Source organism: Chamaea fasciata, unplaced genomic scaffold (genome assembly GCF_029207755.1).
Source record: "Chamaea fasciata isolate MVZ Bird 193981 ecotype frontalis unplaced genomic scaffold, bChaFas1.0.hap1 SCAF_6, whole genome shotgun sequence".
Classification (NCBI taxonomy): domain Eukaryota; kingdom Metazoa; phylum Chordata; class Aves; order Passeriformes; family Sylviidae; genus Chamaea; species Chamaea fasciata.
Window position 1 is genome coordinate 69,849,525 of NW_027094091.1, and position 20,719 is coordinate 69,870,243.

The 20,719-nt window shown below is 49.7% G+C and overlaps 1 protein-coding gene across 6 annotated transcripts in view; it reads right to left on the bottom strand.

Annotated features, from left to right (window-relative positions):
* Positions 1-20,719, bottom strand: part of SLC4A4 (solute carrier family 4 member 4) — a 123,501-nt gene that overhangs the window by 20,552 nt on the left and 82,230 nt on the right. For 4 of the 6 annotated variants that reach the window (XM_066184720.1, XM_066184722.1, XM_066184723.1 and 1 more), the window contains 8 exons: positions 17,899-17,994; positions 15,759-15,835; positions 10,121-10,278; positions 6,372-6,459; positions 4,992-5,146; positions 4,583-4,696; positions 3,070-3,244; positions 1,182-1,315 (listed from right to left, as the gene is read on the bottom strand). In XM_066184720.1, the coding sequence (XP_066040817.1) occupies positions 1,182-1,315; positions 3,070-3,244; positions 4,583-4,696; positions 4,992-5,146; positions 6,372-6,459; positions 10,121-10,278; positions 15,759-15,835; positions 17,899-17,994 (997 nt within the window). The remainder of the gene's footprint in view (positions 1-1,181; positions 1,316-3,069; positions 3,245-4,582; positions 4,697-4,991; positions 5,147-6,371; positions 6,460-10,120; positions 10,279-15,758; positions 15,836-17,898; positions 17,995-20,719) is intronic. The other 2 variants (XM_066184725.1, XM_066184724.1) reach the window with 1 other exon arrangement.

Here is a 20,719-nt window from a genome sequence, read left to right on the forward strand (position 1 = left end):
AAAGGCCTCCTTTGAAAACTCCTGCCTTTCTGCTCTGGCAGGTTGTTAGGACAATGGCTTTTATAACCACCACTTCCTCCTCAGGTTAAAAATAACCACCTTCTCCCTCCCAAAACAGTACAAAGCGCTTTTCCATCTTGCTTTTTTCCTGCTGCGTGCTGCACCTGGGCTTTGTCATGCCTGCCAGACGCCAACAGGTGCAGCACGTCCATTTCTGACTCTACTCATTTATTCCAGATGAAGGGAGAAAAGAAAGGTGCCCCCCTCTTGCTCCACTATCGGACTCTCACCCTTCGGTAGCTTCCAGTTTCCCTCCCCGGGATAATCTAATTTTTCAGCCGTTTTTTCTAGCCCCCATCCCTCCTTACATGTAGGAACACAAGTCCTGCACAACCTGCCATGCTGAGAACACAGACTACAAGGGATTTGGGGTGTATTCTGTGGAACCTAAACCGACCTCCTTGCAAAACACCAGCCAAAGGATCACCAGCCCCATGGGTGCAATCATCCATGACACTGCTGATTCCTCTGGGGATTCCAGCTTATCTTCCTAGCATTGCAGTTGTGAGAAAGGTAAATGAGCACAACCTACCAAAATGGGCTGCCTTCAGCTCTGGGTGTCAGCTGTCAACAGTATGGAGGGAGCAGAAACTCTTCGTACCAGTTAAACGGAAAAAACCCAAGTGCCTTTAAACGCAGGAAAGCTCTGCCCCAGAATTCCGGGGGCCGTTTCTACCACAGACACTTTGGCTTTCATAACTAATAGTGATTATTTCAAATGACTACTGGACAAATTTTTGGCAACCTTGAGACCCACGGGATTTTGGTAGTGAAGAGCGGGATTCATTTCTTCGCTCCTACGGGAGTCAGGGAAGTAGTGACTGGGAGAAACAGCACACTGTAACTAGAGCAAATTCCTCACAGAGGACTGAAGTGGCCAAGGTTGGTTTTTTTCTCAGGAAGCCCCACAGAGACAGGCAGCCACACACTGGGCGGCCCCCCAGGACATGCGTGCCGGGAAAATCCCTGATGTGATTGCACTGGATCTCAACAAGGAACGAGACGTTTCATTCTGTGCACTAAATCCCCTCCTTCCACAGCAGCAGGCAGCTCGTTCCCTGGCTGGGGTTTGCTTCGCGTGGGACATTCCTGCCCTCCGCCCTCTCCCGCCACATACTCACTTGCTGAAATTGAAGAGGAGCCGCTCAAAGACCAGGACGGGTCCCGTGCTGCTCAAAATGGTGAGGGGCTGACCAGCCAAAAGGCAAAATATGGCGCCGGTGACAGCCGTGCCCAGGAAGCTCTCCAACACGCCCTGCAGAGACACAGGAGAGGAGTCACTCCTGCAGGACAACCCTCTCTAAACGAGTGCTTCTGCTATGTCCCCGTGCCCATGGCCAAGGGGAGAGCATGCCCGGCCTCCCCCGAAGCTCACACCAAGATGTCGGCCCCACACAATCCGGAGTTACTCAGGATAACCACACGTGCTCAGCAGCAGGCAATTATCGGCATGGGCCGATCCTCCCTTCTGCCTATGCTGCAGGGATGGGGCTGCAGCTTTCCTGACTTAGCAGAGGTACTGCAGGAATTGAAACCCAGTTTTGCGTCTCTCTTCCTTGAGAAGACACGAGTTAGTGTTTACACTGAGGAAAGCAACAGGCTGGCTGCCTTTGGGGGACTTGTAAGGATGAGCCCACTAATCCCGGGGCAAGGAAGAGCCTTCGCACAGCTGATCCCCTCCACTCCTCCTGTATTACTCATGGAGAGGGCCCTCGTGGCCAGAGCATCTGGAATCTCTTTTCCCTGCATTCTTTTCCATGTGTCTGTAGCTAAGAATAGTGTCTTTTCTTGGAAGCATAAAACTCAGGAGTGAGCTGTGAAGGAAGCGCCGGCTGGGGCAGCTCCCGGGACAGGGAGCAGGGATGGGCCATGCTCAGTGCCCGCCCCAGCAACAGCCACGTCGCTCTTCACAACAAACAAGACACATGAACTGCGATGTAGAAGCCCCAAAAACACTGCAGTTTGGGGGTTTCTTTTGCCACTTGATATTAAGCAGTCTTGAGAGTTTTGGCCACAATAAAGTGACTCTCAGTTTGAACTAGATTCGGAATTAGCAAACACTCCCCCTTCCTCCTCTAATTTAAAGACTGCACCTTATGCAGAGCAGACAGGCTTTGCTCTGCTACCCCACGACAGTCCAGTGTTGCTCACTGGTGGGTCCTGAAGGTCTCTCCATTCCTGACTTCCATGAGCCTCAGAAAAGGCAAATTATTTGTACAGGAGAAAGGGGAGCTGGGCACTGCGCAGCCTGATGGATCTTACTCTAGCCTGTAATCCATCACAGGGGAGTGCAGGGTTCCAGATATATGCCCTCATTTCCTATGTTTGACTTAATTAAACCTGCATAAATTAATAATTCAGTCATTGTCATTATGAGCTTAATTATTGCTAGGAGATTTGAGCGAACTGGACTGGCTGAACTGAATCTATCTGAGTACAACCTCCTGCTTTCCCTATTACTCCACTAACGCAAAGCACCCACAGCACTGTTAATACAAAATCCCTTCCCTTTAGCCTGAGCTAAGCCATTGATCCAGCCTGTCCATGGATATGTGGCTGGTTCTCAGCGTGCGACCTCCCACTACTACAAAATTCATCTTTCTAAAGACCTGACATTTCTCTCCTCTGTTACTCATTTTCCCAATTACTTGGGGATTTTCTTATCACCAGAGAGGCCAAAGCCCAGGTACTGTAGGAATCAGGCAGAAGATTCATACTTAGCAAACTTATTTGGACTAAAATGGAAGGACTGAGAGCAGAGCAGAGGAACTTCTCCCTACAGAAGGAGCAAAGACCTTCTCTGTCTCTTGGGCCTGCTTTTATTGACCATTCGAGGAACCGCAGTACAATCTGTCAAAGGACAGCCACAGCAGCAGAGAAAGCAGTGAAAACTCAGAACACCTCCATTACTGCACCAAGAATTCCAGCTTTGCCAGTGCCCAAAAATTGCTCTGACTGGACAGCAAAAGGCAAAAGCTGTATTTGTTGCTTCTGAAAGCTCTTGCTCACCTGCATGTTCTCCGTAGCATCCCCAAGCAATCCCCCAAAAGTGATGGCATTGGTGACAGTGGCCAGGTAGATGAAGAGGATGGCTGAGAGCGCCTGGATATTTAAAGCATCGTAGAAGTCACTGGCAAAAAACGGCGCTTTCCTCTTGATGTCCTTGATCAAGCCCCCACAGAATCTGCAAGGACAAGCAAGAGGAGACTCATGCAAGATGTTTCCCAGTGGAAGTCCCCATGCTAAGTCATCAGAGACACTGCCAGCAATCAAGTATCATCTCAGAGGAGTGAGATCACCACATTACAAACAGCCTTATCACAGCTGTGGCGGTCCAGGGACCTCAGAGAGAATGCTGTAAGGAAAGATAACATCTAAAACATGTGATGCAGCTGGAAAGAGACAAATTTCAGGACTACAAGTCATACTTCTGCTGAAACAGACCATTACAGTTTGTATTTCAGGAAGCTCATCTGTTGGGTTTTTTTTCCCCCAAATATATTAGTAGATGTAATAAAATAGATTAACTCTGGTCTAAATCCCTGCCTGAATTTCTCCGCACAGCAGACACCATGGCTGGGCGAGCCAAACAATCTGCTGCACGGAAAAAATGCTTCAAATTAACAACCAGCAGAAGAACTAGATGTAAAAACACAAGGGAAATACTCTTGGACAACGAAAGAACTCACTCGCAGACATCCCTCCACGTGGCACTGACACTGCCAGCATGAAAAGTGTTTGTTTAGCCTCTTGCTCCCTTGCTCACAGCTCCCCACCTCTGCCAGGACTGCACAGACACTGTGGCAGACAGGCACAGGCCACTTTCTGACCCCAAATTAGGATCCTCCACTGCTTTGTACACGCCAATGCGGTGGGGAGACTTTCAGACTTTTCTCCTAGAATTTAGACTAGAACTAGAACTGTAAAAGAAGACAGTAGGAGGGAGGACACAAAGCCACCATGAAGCCCTGTGCACTGATCTCGAAACGCTGAGCTCGCTGTTTCGTGGCCACCTGAGCTGTGTTCCCACTCCAGTGGACTTTCACATGGCACAAAGCAGAGTAATAAAGCAGAGAGTATGGCCTGGGGTACTGCTACCTTCTCTATTTGTGCCATAAAAGCCTTTAGCTGTGCAATTCACCTGCAACACAAACGCCTGGAAAAGGGAATATCTCTGCTTTTGGCTAAGGCACCCCCTCAGCAATCCAAACACATTAACTGAGGCTTGTACCTGCCACATATTTACGTCCCTTATGGTTCAGCTGACTTCAGGGACTCCCAACAGGCAGCGCCTACCTGGGCCTTCTGTCCTTTTTAATGGCTCTTTATCACTTAACGAGCATCTGACTCATGGCATTTTGGGATTCGCTGAAGGCCGACGTTGGGAACCCTTTCGGACAGCCTCACTCTGGGCACGAAAAGCCCCCAGGACACATTCTGGGGTCACACCTCGGCCTGAACAGCCAGTCCACTGTGGGGGGAGTGTTTTTGGCAAGGGAAGCACTGCGGAGGTGTCACCGACCTGCCCGTCCGCTGCAGCTCCTCGCAGTCGCCGTGGCCGCCACCGCCGTGCCCCCCGTCATGGGGCGTGTCTCCGTTCATCTGCACGTTCTCCCCACCAGAGTACATGTTCTTCCTAGGCAAGGATACAGCTGTCAGGAGGAGCCTGAAGAGCCCTCAAGAGCTGGGCTAGCTACCAGCCTTCTTGTTGTGTGCCTACAACATCACCTCAAAAGGTACAGACTTTCAGGAACATCCTCTCTCCAGCTACTAAGGAAGGCCGGAAAATACCTCCAGGACTGTCGAAATAGTGACTGACAGGTGCAGGTCACTCCATACACCTGGCACAACCGAAAATCCGGCTCTTCCCATCCCCTTTCCACACACCATGCCCACTGTCTTTTACCACAGAGCCCCTCTCCTGCAATTACCTCTTATCTGAAGAAGGGAGAGACTTGGGGGGCTCTATCCTAATGGCTGGATCCCATTCCCCGGGGGGGAGCACAATGACTTCATCCAGAAATTCATCGATGCCTGCGATCAGGTCCTGACGGTCCTTGGCTTTATAGGCAATGTCATGGAATACCTGCAAGGAAAAGAGACTCCTTGTGGGAAAGGTTCACATTTTCTGTGGCCCTAACTCCAGAAGCAGCTGCTGAGTTCTACAGAATCGACTTAATCCTTCCTCAGAAACTTCTGCAGAAGTATCAAGACATGGGGCACAAGGAGGTGTGACTCTCAGAAAGCCCCTTCCTTTGGCTGGATAATGACAGGGATTCTTTTCTTGCAGGCATATATCTAATTTTAAGCGAAACATCTATAGCTAACCTTTAAAAATGTTGTAAAGCAATTATCTCTCTCTGTAGGGCAAAAAAGTTTTCCTCTGCATAAGGACTTTCAATTACACTTGGAGAAGACACTTCGACAAAGCCAACTACCTTCAGACTATCAAAGCCAGGTTCATTTTCAACCCTGTGACACAGAACTGGCGACGGTATTTGCTCAAAGACAACACAATAAACTAGTTCTAGTGAAAGGCTTGGTATTAATAACGAAGAACAAATGAGAGAAGAGAGGGGGGAAAAAAAAGCATTAATGCTGAATTTTATAGGAATCTTCTGGACCGTGTGGCGAGGAGGTGGATCAGTGCATGTGACAGACAAGCTGGTGGCAGGAAGGGACTTTGGGGCTATGGGGAGCAGACCACTGAGTGACAGAAAGCAGGAGAGCTGGGAGCAGCCGAGCTGCAATTGAGGAACTTAAGGAATTAAGGAGAGCGAAGCAATGCCAATAAACAAAGCTAACGTGAGTGAGCCCCGCGCGCAGAGCCCCAGGGACGCTGCAAGAAAGGAGCTGTAGATGAACCCTGAAAGGCCAGCCATGGCAGCGAGGGGCCTGAGGAGCGAGGGGGGGCCAGCTACTTCTGGCTAGCACATAAACACTGCCAGCGCTCAGCACACAGTGCCACACGTGCCACCACAGCCTGGGGGGACAGCCCTGTGGGCAGCTCCCAGATATCCCTGGAGTGGGACACAAGGTGCACACCACGACAGAATAAATTTGACAATTAATTCGCCGTTGATATAAAAGAGTGACCTAGCAGAAAAACACACACGGCGGACAAACCCCTACTAGAGTCACACTTTTAGAAAACATGAAGCCAGAAGCAGCAATTATGACAACAAATGGAATTAGGAGGTAACATGGTATTTCAGCTTTATGTGAATGCTCTTTCCTGTTGACCAGGCTGGAGGGAAGGATATGATTACTTGAGAGAAGCCATTTCCCACGGGACATGCCAAGACACCTACCTCATCCGACATCAGCGTGGCAATGGCTCGGCCGATCTCATGATAGGACTTGGCTTTGCCCTTTGGTCCCAGCAGAATGAAGAGAAATCTGACAAAACCAAGAGATTGTTCCCGTTTAGGACGGCAAAACGAACTGCTTATTACTTCTACAACACCTAGACAGAAATTCGCCTTTAAAAGTTGTGGTCCCTGTTAGAGACCTGGAGGCTGCCGGTGGCCTCAAGCTAACTTCGGAGCAGAGGTTACACCCTGTGGCCCGTCAGGCCCTGTGCACCACGAAAGCCTGCCCACCTCCAAGGGGATTTGTTTCACAGAATCACAGGATAGTCTGTGTTGGAAAGGATCCTAAAGGCCATCTAGTCCCAGTCCCCTGCCACGGGCAGGGACACCCTCTACTAGCCAGGTTCCTCCGAGCCTAGTCCAACCTGGCCTTGGACACTTCAAATTTCACATGATCTCTTTGGGCAGCAACCAAGTCACTGCTGAAGAGTTTAAAAAACACATCATTCACATCATTTCATAGTGACATGAAACCTTTGGCAGTGCAAACATACACATGAAATAACCTCAGCGGTAGAAGCACCTATCCCCTTCCAAGGATTGCATTAAATATTATTTTATCTCCCTAACTCAAATGTGGTGAGGTACTAAGTTAAATGGCTCATGAGGAGTATTAAATCCAAACAAATACTTTCTGTTCAAAAGAATCTAGAGTCCTAAGAGAAAAAAGGCAGCAAGTTAGTAGGACAGGATCCATAAATACATATTGATTGGCATTACTACCTAACGCTTCTTAACCGAGTTCTTCACGAGGCGTTTGAGTGTTTCACTTGAGGTTCACATGGAGGTGAGTAAACCACACACACCCAGGTCATGTCCTCTGCTCTCCTCCCACCTCCTGGAACGTTCCCTGCTTTACCAGTTCTTATAAAATAACATTCAAGAAAGACTGTTCCTCAGCCAACTCTTCCCAAACTCCAGGATGCAAATTAGCCAAACATATTAATATATTAAAAAAGAGGTTCATAACTTCAGGAGCTGCTGCTTGGCATTCTCCTGGTTTTCCAGGAGAACCAGGCACTTTTATAATCGCCAGGCAGCTGGCTCTTTTCCAGCACACAGCAGCAGTACCTGAATGCTCCCACACTACTAAAAGATTCTTGAAAACAAGGAGTCCGTGGCATTTTCCAAATTCTTGGTCCTGATTCAGCTCAGAACTGCCTTCGGTGGGTAGAACAAGATCTTCTCACGGGCCAAACATTACAAACACGAAAACATTAATGCCTTTTAGTGGCCTGAACTAGATTATGTCTGCAGAGATTTATTATCATTCAGTTATGAACACTTCCAATTACAAAAGCCATCACTCCTAGCTGTGCTGTACTCCTCCTCTTCCTCTGCTGAAGGCAGAATTCCTCCCTGCTGCATACAACACATGCTGAGTTATCCAATCCCCACTTCTCCTACTTAATATTGCTAATAATGCTCCAAGGCAGGAAATGTGAGGTTCCACCAAGCTCCAAGTCTCTCCGAAGTAGTAACAAAATCCCGTGTTTATCTCAATGCACTGCTAGAACAGCTGGAACTGCAGCTCCATAAGGGTTAAAGGCACCTGAACAAGGGAAGCTCAGCCAAACCCCAGAGGAAAAGTGCCTTGGCAGTGAAAAGCCTCCATCAGGAGGCCAGGGAGGAACAGACTCCTCGATCTGCTTCCCAAGTGGCCTTTGGGCAAGTTACTTCTCTTCGTTTGAGACCTGCAGACACCAGCCTTTCCCAGCTCGGCACACCAGACTGTGCAGATGATGCAGCTTATCTCCAAAAAACATCTTCTCCTGGTTCACTCCTCACCTTTCTCCCCATCTTCACTGCATTAAACAGCAGCCTTGAACACACCGTTGTGCATTGCTCTGATGAAAATACAAAGCCATTCCCAAGCCATGCTGCCAGCTCAGGGCTTCCCCATTTAAGGAGTCCCAAGTACTGTGGCATTAAATTTGACACAAGAAAACCAAAGGCCTTAAAGGTTTTTTCAATATGACCAGTAAAAAAAAACCCTCAGGAAAGGCTGGGATATCTCTAGTCCAACTGCATATCCCTGATTTTCTATTACTAGCCCCTAACACAGCACCCCGGAGAGAGGGGCTGGATTAGCCCTGAGCCAAAACCTGCACGTTTAACCTCCTCCTGCCCTACACAAAACCAACGAGAGAGGCGGACGCGGGCCACACCGCTGGCACTGAGAGACCTGGCGCACGCCAGTCCCGCAACCCGCGGCACGCGACCGTCGGCCCCCGGGAGGCTGCGCCGTGCCCAGCTGGGACTGCGAGGCACCCGCAGTTTACCAGGGAACCAACAACTTAACCAAATGAGAGGAGGAGCCCCGCAGGACAGAAGGCTGGCCATGCCAGAGGCTCCGGCTCCAGTATCTCGAGGAGTCTGTGGGCTTTAAGTGCAGGCCCGGGGCAGGAATGCCGGCAGCACCGGAGATGTTCCATCACAGCTCCGTGTGGCCCTGAGGGGATTTCCTTGATTGAATTTCGTAGGATGCAGCCATGGCAAATGGCTCTTCATCACTCATGAAAGCCACCTAATGAGCCTTCCTGCTTTGATTAGGGCCAGTATTTGCTTTGGAGAACAGCAAATGGATAATACTATTTCCTGGGAAAAATGCTGGCATGGAAGGACATACTGCCTTGATTATTGCTACTGAGTAATGAAGCTGCCCAGCAATCCTGGATCCAGCTTCCTGGCTCCCACCACCACAGCAAACAATAGCTAACCTTACAACTGCTGGAAAGAACTTGGAGATTTGTTTAAGAAACAGTCGGTGGGATTAGAGTTGGAAGCTGATATACTGAAGCACACAGAGACTAGCTAGGAATGTTGAGGAATGAATAACCTGCCACAAATAAAGCCACATCCTGGGTCCCCACACTCCTACCTGAATCCGCAGCATGTACAGACAGTTGTGAACGTGGCTGCAAGAAACCACTGAATGAAACTCCAAGAAATGCAAACACTGCTACTAGCACTAAAGAGCAAAGCTAGATCCTCTTTTCCCTTTGTTTGGTACACAGAAAGAGGCAAGGATTCCAACAGCCACTCCATACAAGGGCTGTGATACTGCTACAAATTCACACAGGGCAGCTTAGACAGGCAGGCATATTCAAGCAGTGACTTCCAATATTTAAGAACACAAAATACACTGCTATTTGTGACACTGAGATTAATTTGCAACATGAGTCGCAATAAATAAAATATTTCTCTGACATTTTTCCTTGAGCTATTAAGCATTACAAAGCAACAAGCCCCAGTAGAATTGTATGTCCCAGTTCACCTGACTTTTTTTTTTTTCGCCCCAGGAGGGCCAGAATTGAATCTTCCATCTGACCTGAGCTAAAGAGGAATAATACCTACGGCAAAAATGTGCAGAGGGAATCTGGGATCTGTACAGAAGGAGCAGGAAAAAAGCCCCGGGTCTTAAATTCAACACTGACAGTGCCCTTTACTGCTGAGTTGTTAGGTCAGTGTGTTTGAATGGTTTACTTATAACCAAGCTCAGGCCCTGAAAATGATGAAGCAGCTTCAGTGAGTTTTGTTACTTTACACCACCAATCCCGACGGTTCCGCACGTCCCGGGATGGAAAGCGGTGGAGAACATCTTCTGCCCTGTTTGTTTTTTCTAACTTTACCAGGTGGAAATGCGGGTTCCCTGTCTGCTGCCCTGCCTGGGGGCTGGGTTTCCTTACCGTGTGGGGACAGGGACCTCGGTGAGAGCTCCCAGCATGACCGCCTGCTGCAGCCGCACAAAGGCAATGAAGGGGCTCTCCAGGAAATCCACCTCCCCGACCAGCACGTTGGAGGCCTCGGCGTCACGAGGCAATTTCTTCATGAATTTATTCTTCAGCTGCAGCAGTGAAAGAGGAAGGAAAAGAAAATTAAGTTGCGTTTGGCACGTTCTTCTCATCTCTGCACCTCTGTGGCGTAACCGCGCAGGCTCGTGGGCTCTGCAGCGTGCACCCTCAGTGTGGATCCAGCCATGGAGAAATGTCATCAACAGGGAATGGGAAAACACTGCAGGAGCAGCAGCAGCCACTGAGTTGTGGCTAAATCTCAGCCTCTGCGAGACGCCTTTGTTTCAACCTCAGCAGGGGCAGAATCGATTTGGAATTTAAGGCTTTTGAGAACCCTGCCCTCAGCTGGTTCCCAATCTGCCCCCTCTCTCCCTGGGTGATCTCTGGAGATGCTCTGTGTGCGCCTGGCAAAGGGTGAATGGAGAGGGAGGATGTACTGCCAGGAGCACCAGGGAGAGGGGGGCACTGAACTGGGCTATGAATCCCTAATGAGCTGCATGAGGAAGGAGAAAAACGGAAAAAGTCTCGAGAAAACACATAAATTGATTAGACAGGAAGAAAACTGCTGGGGCTATCCTACCCCTGCATGCTTCAATCGGGATTACCACCAAAAGAAATAGTAAATAAGCATCAAGGAGCACTGTGGAGGAAGTCTGGAAAAGCGCCACCAGTTCTTCCACACACAGTGTTTGGGAGCACGGCGGTGGTAAAAAAATTAGGGGAAGATGGCAAATCCACAACAAACATTTAGTTTATGTCACCAGGTTGGTGGTGCTGCTGAACAAGGATCATTCAGCAACACCAGGGCCAGTTTAGACACCTGGCCCAAACGCAGGTGATTCTCTGAGCCAGAACTGACCTGCAGGGTTTCCTGTGGCCACCCAGTTCCTGAGGCCGAAGGCTCCAGCCCCTTCCCCCTGCCCAGCACAGCAAACCACCGTCACTAATTTTGAAAAGCTGCCATTACAGTGGTTGTTTTTAATCTCCAAACAAGGTTGGCAGCACCATTTGCCGCTTTCTTAAATCATTTATCAGACAGGCGATGAGTGCAGTCAGCACTTAAAATCCATTCTGAACATTCCCCAAAGAAGCTTTGGAAGGACCTGACTCCTCAGCAGCATCCAGGAACAAGGGAGGGAGGAGGGAGCTTCACTTTCCCCTGCCAAATTGAACATCATTCCAGCCCAACCACTAATGTTACGTTAAAAGCCACAGGTCTCCAGCACTGTACTTGCAAAAAGGCACAGCAACCTCAAAATCTCAATTTCCTTAAATGTACTGTAGCACTTGGATCATCGACACCACTCTGGATCAATTGGACAGGAAAGCAGCTCCTAAGTACACACTCCCAAGTAGCACTCAAAGAAGGTTAATTCCCCCCGGAACTTGAACCTGTCTCTGTCTTTCTGTATTTGCTCACATGTAGGTTTAAGATCAACTGATCACCTTCCCACAACTTATCCCATGAACATCTGCCTCCAGGGGCACCTTCCAGGCTCCAGGCTGCTCCATCACCCAAGGATGCTTTAGAGAGCCACTGTGGATATGGGGAGAAAGCAGGCAGGCAAAACTGTTCTCTGCGTCAAGAAAAACAGCAAAAGTAAAGGATGTTCTGGTTAACTGAACTTTCTAGAAACTTTTCCTTTCCTCTTTTCCTCCCGAAGGGCGGCATTGACTGCACTGGAAGACAGCCATTTTCACTGGAGCTTCCGTACATCACCCAGGCTGACAGACCTCAAAACTGGGAATGTCTGCTTCTAACTGTGGAGATGACAAGATGCTCCAACAGGAAAAGCAGGCAATCGCTCCCACAATCAATCACAGGGCCGCACTCCCAAGAATGGGATCCATCCAGTGCCTCCCTGTCCGTCGGTCCCCAGGAAAGGCAGGAGGGTTTCTCTAAACAAGGCCAATTTCTTTTTGAACTTCAGTGCTGCCTTTGGCACAGATCCCCTGTTGACATGGAAACACCGGGTTGAATACACGGTGCCTACACCACAACAAATAAGAAGGGTTTTGTGCCTCCCTCTGACTGACTGCATTCATTCCGAGCCAGGCTGGTCCCACATCCAACCCCTCTGGAAGCAGAGATAACAGCGGGTCAGGAAACTCCCCTTATATCAACATACATTCCCTTTCTATATGCTGCTGCATCAGCTCAGGAATAGCAGGTCCCTGGGAAAACAGATCTCCTTTCATGTCCCCTTTATTTTACACGTTGAGCACTGAGGGAGTCCTGGTGGTTCAGCCACTCGGAGCTGCCAAGGACATTCTAATAGAGCACAGCCAAAGGATTTCTTGCAGGAGGAGGGACTGGAGTGGGAACAGCAGTAGGAACTTCCCCAGCTTCCTATGGTCTGCTGGCACTACAGCCACAGAGGGGCTGATAAAGCATCTACCTGACTCTTTACGGTCACTTTCCTTCACACATAAGCTGAAAAAAAAAAAGAGTTTTAAATGTTTTTAAAATATTAAGATGTGCCTGCCCCATCCCTGGAAGTGTCCAAGGCCAGGCTGGACAGGGCTTGGAGCGACCTGGTCTAGTGGGAGGTGGCCCTGCCCATGGCAGGGGGTGGAATAGGGTGATATTTAAGATCCCAATCCATTCTGAGATTCTGGGATTCTGTGAATATTGTGCCAGTGAAAAACCTGACCCAACAACTTGATGTTCAGGAGCTGGAAGAACTCTCCAGCCACGAGAGGTCCTGGTTTTACGGACATAGCTCCAGCACCACTCAAGTATCTGGCAGCAGAGAGCTGGGGAGCCCAGGAGACGGCAAGAAGTCTAGATGCTCATTTTTTAATTGCTAGACAGAAAAGAAGAATAAATGGTCCCAAAATGCCACTGCTTATCTCTCCAGCTGCAAATGCCCAGGGCATTATCTGTGGCCAACACCTCCTAAAATACGACAAACGAAGGCAAATCCCTTCTCTGCGCTGCTACCTCAGGAGCAGTGCCCTGCCCAAACAAACACAATGAAAGGGAATACGCCTTCTCTTCCCTAATTATCTTTATAAAATGCCAAGCAAGCCCAAAGCAAAAAAAACACAACAAAAGAGCAAAGCCCAAATCTGTGGGCCCTCCCTGAAGCTGTTTCTCTTTGGAGCAGTTTGAGTCGGGGCCCCAGCGGCTTCTGCAGGAGACAGACCCAGCCTCTTTGCAATCCCAGTGGATGGAGCCAGCATTCCCACGGCAGGGAGAGCCAGCGGATGCAAACTGCCTGATTCAGTAGTCGTAGGTAAAACTCCTGAGCCAGGCAGAGCTGTCTGGGTCCCTGGCAGTAGGGATGAATCCAGGAGGATCCTCTGACAGAGCAGACCTCTGACATGCATGTGAAACCTGAACCTTACGACACACAGAGAGAAGGAGCAGGAACGCTACAGATTAAAGGAGTATGCTGTTTACAAATTCCCTAGATTACTAGCTGCAACCCTTCCAAACAGCATTAAAGGTTGCAGAACTGAACATTAAGGATGTAGGAAGACAGGAAAATCACTGAAGGTACCAAGAAGTTTGGCCAAAGCCTTTTTTCCTCTAAAACACGGGCACGCAATCCTCTACCTGTGTAAAACCAGGGACTGATTAAGGATGCAGGAAGGCAGCACACAACTGCTACAAGCTGACCTCACCTGCCGCACTTCTTACACACATACAAATAAACAGAAATCGGGATGTGCTGTGTCTCCAGCAGACTGCCCCTTGCCCGTGTGGCCTGGCTAACTTCCCACCTTCCGGATGGAGTGCCCAAATAACAACAGCCAGTCTCCCCGCTGCCAAGGCAAGTGAACCTGTTCCCTTTGCAGCTTGTGTTGTGGTAACGCGATGGATTATTGCCGGGCCTCCTGTGTGGCACACCGAGTCCTGCTCAAGGAAGTTGCCAGGCACCACCACAATGCCACAAGCTCCATCAAGGCAGGATTTTGAGTCCATCAGCCATGAAAACTGAGCTCCAAGGTGATGTCTCAAGGCACAGAGGACAAGGTTCCCACTTCTGCAAAGTTCATCAGGACACGGGCTAATTAACTGAGAGGATTTTTGGAACTCCACACTTAGCAAGAAACAGTTCTCACTACCAAGAGCCAGGCATTATGTACACTGGAAGTTAAGAACTTGGGAGCCTGCTCCCAGCTGCATCTATAAACAGATTTCCCTATTAGTGCTACCAAACCTTCTATTTTTATACACAATTCTCCACAAGAGCCCATTATCTGAATTTCCAGAGACACGGGAGGGGCAGTGGGGATGGTCTGCGCTGCTGAGAGCTGTGAAGCTGCCGCAAGGCTCAGCCCCAGCTTTGGGCTGGTCTAGCATTAAAACCCCGATTACAAAGGGACTGAATATATAACACAGCAATTTGTCCAATGGAAAAAAGCTATTTAACAACCCTCCTTCTTCCCCAGGTGTGGCTGCGTGTATTAAAGGAAACAGGCATTTTGGAAACACAATCAATACAGATGATACTACAACGCTGCATGACTCTGAGGTCAGTGCAAAACACGCTGTTCCCCTTCTCTTTCCATGGAAGTCTATCTCTTTAGGCAAATATCTATTTCTCTTTTTAAATATTTAATTAGTCTGAACTCACTTTTCTACCTCGATTACGTTGCCGTGTCCCTTTCAGGACACACTTACAGAAGACTGTGACTAGCCATTGTTGAAGGACAGGAGTCATCCTCAACTGGCCAGCAACGCTGTGTTACCCAAATAATTTTCCTAAGGGACTCTCATTTGCATTCAGAATCACCATGGGACTAGGGAATGCTGAAAGACGCAGACAGAAAAAGGGATTCTCCGAAAGAAACAGCCGGGCTTTGAGAATAACCCACTTTTTGAACCCAGACAAAGGTTTTTTGAAACTTGCACAGAGACCTCATTCAGCCACCAGTTCTCTAAGAGCTGGAATAAACTTACTCCTACCCCTCAGAACCGGCAGCCTTCAGAAAGGACGGAAACACACACAAAGACAGCCCGTACGCCATACCACAAACATCACCCCAGCCTAAGGAAGAGTCCATGGAGATTTGTCACTGGAGGCCAATTCTGACTCGATTACTGACTGTGTTTTGGAGCTGCTCTCCCACGTTACCTGTCAGCACAGCCACCTTCCTGCTGGGACATTCAGGAGGTGGTGGCACTTGTTCCACCAGTTGCTGCAGCAGGGACACGTTCCCCTACGTGCTCCTGCCCTACCCCATGGCTCCTGTGAACACTCAGCCCAGAGTGTTCCTCTGCAGATCCCGGTAACCCCTCAGCAGGAATAGGATCCAAAATCCAACACTCCTTGGGTATTTTCCCTCCTTCCCCACGGGGATCAGCAAGATGTCACCTATGTGGTGTCACTTGCTTCAGACCTTGTAAGAGATTGACCTGCTGTTTCCAAGAGTCGGTGCTTAAAGAGTGGAGGAACCAGTCACAGGACTAAAAAATACTCACTCCTCTTCTTTTTCAGGGCTAAAGTACAGAGGAGCCCTTTCCCAGCTTCCAGCTCCTCTCCAAACACATCCCCGAGGGAAGGCCGGGCCTGCAGCTTACCTGGTCCTTCTCAGGCTTGTCTGAAATGTCGTTGAGGCTGGTGGAAGTCAGGTTTCGGTGAGCCATGGCTGGGCTGCCTGCAACGACAACATCACCAGTTAAAGCACCCGCTTGGATCCAGTCAGAACACAGAGGCTCAGGCTACAGCAACACCTTTCCCTGGGAGGCTGATGGGGGAATTCCAGACCCTGACAGGCTGCTTCCTGCCACTTGATGGGGCACAGGGGGGATTTAAGATGCTAATGCTTTGTCACCTCTGACCCACAGCAATCCAGTGACTCCCAGGACAGCAAAAGAGTCCAAGGACTTGCCGGAATTCCTGCCTGTGGGAGGCAGGCAAAGCAGGACCACACCGCTGGCCAGGTTACCCAGGACCCACCACAAACCCAGGGCTGGGACCTTCCAGGGTGTGAAGCCCTGGCCTCAGCTCTCCTACGTGGCTGGCATCTGCCCTCCTCAGCATCCCAGACACTGCACAGGCAGAGAGGAAGGTGGCAGCTCCTGGTCCTTTGAGACAGCCCCTAATGAACGCCTCCCTCGCTCTCAGGAAGCTCATTAACTAAGCTCACGAACCCTATGCATCTCACTGATTAAAACAACGTGAGTGCCACACTGTGGGCCAAGAGTCACCAATTCCTGACACCAGATCCTCCAGAGAGGTGAAGAAACTCTCCAGAGACACGGCAGAATGATTAAATTTAGAACAACCCGAAACACAAGCAAATAACAAACCAATAGCAAACAAAGACTCCTGGGACGGATACAGCATTGGAAATCACAGCGGTCAGTATGAACAGTTCTAAATTATCCCAAAATATTCCCATCCCTTCTCGTCACGTTTGCAGGAACCTGAAACACAGCACCAGGCGCTTTTATCCCAGAGTTTCTGACCACGAATGTCATTGGAAAGAGAGGAAATACTAAGGAAAAAAAAAAAAAAAGGTGAGGAGGCATCTCCCAACTGAGGGTGCGTTTTGAGAAAATATTTATTTGATATTACTTAAAGGAATGTCCAAGTTCTCAGCGTTCATCAGCTCCCGGCACAAACAAGCTCAGTAATAAATCAGCATCAGGAGCAAATAAACAAAGGAGTAGGAATAAAAAAAACCTCTGGACTGCCCAGACCTGGGTTTTCTTCACAGCATTTATGGGGATGGATTCAAAGGAGCTGTACCTGCTATGTGTTACTGGCACATCCAGCAACATCAGCACAGCCAAAGCCACGCACAGTTAGACAAATCAAGGACTCCAGAGGGGGATCCCCAGCTTCATCTGCTCCTGCTGTTATTTAAGACCCCACTTAGCTGCTATTTTTTTCCCCGATCACATCACTTGTTTGTTTTGTTTACCAGACTCCAAGCCGACTGTTTCCAGGGATACAATGACCCTTCTCCCAAGAGGAGGAGGCTTGAGCCTTCCTCTCCCATTGCTACCAGCCTCCGTCTCCTAGGGCGCTCAAAACAGCCGTGCTCAGCCAAGGACTCGCGAGGGAAGTACGGCCAGCAGTCCAAACCCCTCCGTGCTCTTATCTCGTCCGATGAATTAGCTCCATAGTCAGCTGTCAAGGGGAAGCCCCTGGAATTCAGCCTTCAGTCGCCTGCCGTGGCCACCGAAGAACACCTCTGTGCCACAAGCTGTGCCTTCCCGGGAGGAATGGTGTGCTCCTCTGGGATCAGCAAGGCTCCCGCGAGTCACGGCTGGCACAGGGACTCAGACAGGAGCGCTGCCAGAGACCTGTCCGGCTCACCCCAGAGAGATCAAGCTGGCAGACTATCTCTGAGGATAATTTATATGAAAATTAAAATATCTAAGCCCCTTTAACAGCCAAAGGATCCTTCAAGAGACAAAGAAAAGTGCTAGCAGCCAGCTTAGATTGCCCTTGGAAGGGGAGTGTGGCCTGACCTAACTGCTTCATCCCAGATGAAGGAGAAAAAGGGAAACAGAATGAAACAGAGCAGTGGAGGGGACAGTGAGGATAAAACGAACAGCCAGAGCAGCACCACTCCCCACGGGATGCATCCGTGCTCTTCCCACTGTTAATGCAGCAGCAAGCATTAGGAGCCCGGCTGGTGGGACTTCCCACTTCCTCCTGCTCTCCTGGCCCCCAGTGTGCCCGCCCCGAGCCCTGCCCGGCACTTACTGAGCCATCCCACGCTGGGGCTGCGCTGCACTCCCAGTTCATCATCCAAGGTGCGGGTGGCCAGGCAGGGCACGGAGCTCTCGAGCGGGCTGCGTGCTTGTGCCAGGCAAGCAGGAGACAGGAGCAGCAGCACAGAGCAGGAGAGAGCAAAGGGGAAAAGTTAAAAGAAAAGAAAATAAAATTATGCCAGAAAGAAAGGCTCAAGCAGTGGTACAGGAAAGCTAGGCAGGAGAGAAGGTTTGAGCCGCACTGTGTGGTCACCAAAGGCCACTCATTTGGATCCTGACATCTCCTCCGCAGCTCCACCTCGCAGTGTTCACTTGGCAGGGCTGGACACAGCTCTCCATCCCTGGGGTCTGAAATTCAGGCATCTTTGAAGCAGATCTCACGGGAGTGAGCAGGGAATAGTTCCAGGCTGCAGCACCATCAGTAACAACGGGCTTTTTGAAAACAAAGATCAGGCCATGGCCCAGGAGCCAACTTTGAGCACCCTGGCCCCATCCGTACATACTCAGGCACACCAATCCAGACTTGGAATTGCTCGTCACTGGTCTGCAAGGCTTCCAATGATGCCAATGCATACACTGATAGGGGTTTTCCAAGCACTCCTTGGACACCACCTCAGTTCTGACTTCAACTGCTTTCCTCTGTGCTGGCATTGTTCAGCTGATGCCACTGTTCAGCCACGAAGGCACTGAGGTCACAGTTCACGTGAAAAACACTGAACTGCTTAATGCTGATCCAGAGGAGCCATGGCTGCCCCATCCCTGGAAGTGTCCAAGGACCAGGGCTTGGAGTAACCTGGCGGCTGCAACGAGATGGTCTTTCGGCTCCCTTCCTACCCAAACTCTTCTAGGATTCTAAAACAGAATAAAACCTTTCTCCCCCCGCAGCCAGGTGCCCTCCTGTCTGTGCCTCAGCTGACACCTTGCCAGCAGCCTGCGATTCCCACTCAACTGTTTCCAAACCACGCTGCCAGCACAGTGTGAACAAACAGTGCTCAGGAGGTGTTTAGGCAGCTCCCACGCGGTGATGGGACCGTGCCATTATTTATGGTGGTTAAACACACACACTTAAATGCATCACGGTTTTCTACAGGCTCTGCCAGTTTGGGTTTAGCAGCATTTGATCATTTCTCACTTGCCAAAGGTGTTAAATTATACCGAACGTTGGCAGGCACAAAGCTCTGAAAGAAAAATCTCAAAACGGATAGCAAATATCACAGGAGGACGGCAAATATTGATCAGTCCTCGGGCACCTGGGGACCACAGATCCCATGTTATTCCATGGCAAACCCCAAGGTGTGCCAGCTGGAGAGCTGCTAGCCCAGGGGTTAGGTTCTGCTCCAGGGGTGCAGGACAAGGGCTGTGCCAGAAAGGGATACAAAGAACTCTTCAAAAGCCACTCAACAAAACCAGACACACACAAAAAAACCTGTCAAAAACCCATGAAAAGCCCCTGCAGGAGTCCCATTGACATGAAACGTGGAAATATCCCTGCTGAACACTTCATGTGCTCAACCTTCCAGCAGTGGAAGCAAGGACAAGGGCCGTGTCTTCGCAAGGTCACGTGGAGGGATTGCTTAGTCCAGCTCTGTATGCCCAGAATTTGGGCGATCATCTTCTTCCGACTGAACAGACAGCAGAGGAGAGTGGTGATTCATGCTGCTCCATCCGTGGCACACAGGGAACTACCCTCTTTTGCCCAATTCCTTTCCCAAAGCAAAGGGATTCCTGACAAAACATCCTGCCACAGCACGACCCGTGTCAACATCTATGATGCAGCGACGAAGGGCAGGTGCCAGAGCACACCTTGGCCGTGTCTCTGCCCATCTGATCGCTACCTCACCTTCAAACAGAGCAGTGGCATGAATGGTGGGGGCTGAGGATGATCTGCTCCCGGGGGCCACAGAGCCACCCCTAGGGAGGGTTGGGAAAGGATAGAGATGCCCCAGGACCAGTTATGGCAGGGAGATGGGGCAGTACATCATTCTTTCTGCATTTCTGAGGCATCTGGGATAACTGCAAGGGGCTCATTCATCTCAGAAGTTGAAAATAACATTTTGGAGGCCCTAAGACTTCAGTTATTTAAGCACTCTGAACCAAGTGAGACAGAGGCACCTCAGGATTATTTTGAGCCATGGCCCAGGGTGTATTTCCAAATTTCACATCTAGCAAACAGATCCCACCCCTGAAAGTGTTCAAGGGCAGGTTGGCCGGCCTGCAGAAGGTGTCCCTGCTGGGCCAGTCAAGCAGGAGGCAGCCACACCAGCCTGTTATGCTGCCGAGCAGAGGGCAGGCGGATGCTCAGACCTGGTGGCAGCGTCAATACTGGATGGAAGTTTCACTGACGCCGAAATGAAAACAAATACCTACCCGGAAAGAAACTCTAGGGAAATTCAGGAGTGCCTGGGGCTGGTGGCACAGTCATTATGGTGATTAGCTATGCTTGGAGACAGCTGCTCTCCCGTTGGCCTCATAAAATTTTTATCTGTCTAAAGGACATGCGAGACTCATTGAATCCAAGGGTATAACCTGATCAAATACTGTAGTTCTGTAGTTACTGTTTCATTAAAGTGTAAATAATAAATAACAGTAACCACTATTCATGAGGTACTCCCCCCACATGTCAGTCTTGCCCTCCCAAGTCTCAATGCATTTGTACTGTCATGGAACAGAACGTGTCATACATCCTCAGAGCACATAAATATCCCAGGTGGGAGAACTGAGACAGAACAACAAAAAAGGAGCGGCTGACGGCCAGACCAGGAGAGAATTCCTGGAGAATCAGTGCAACTGAGCGGGACCTGCACTGCCCATTC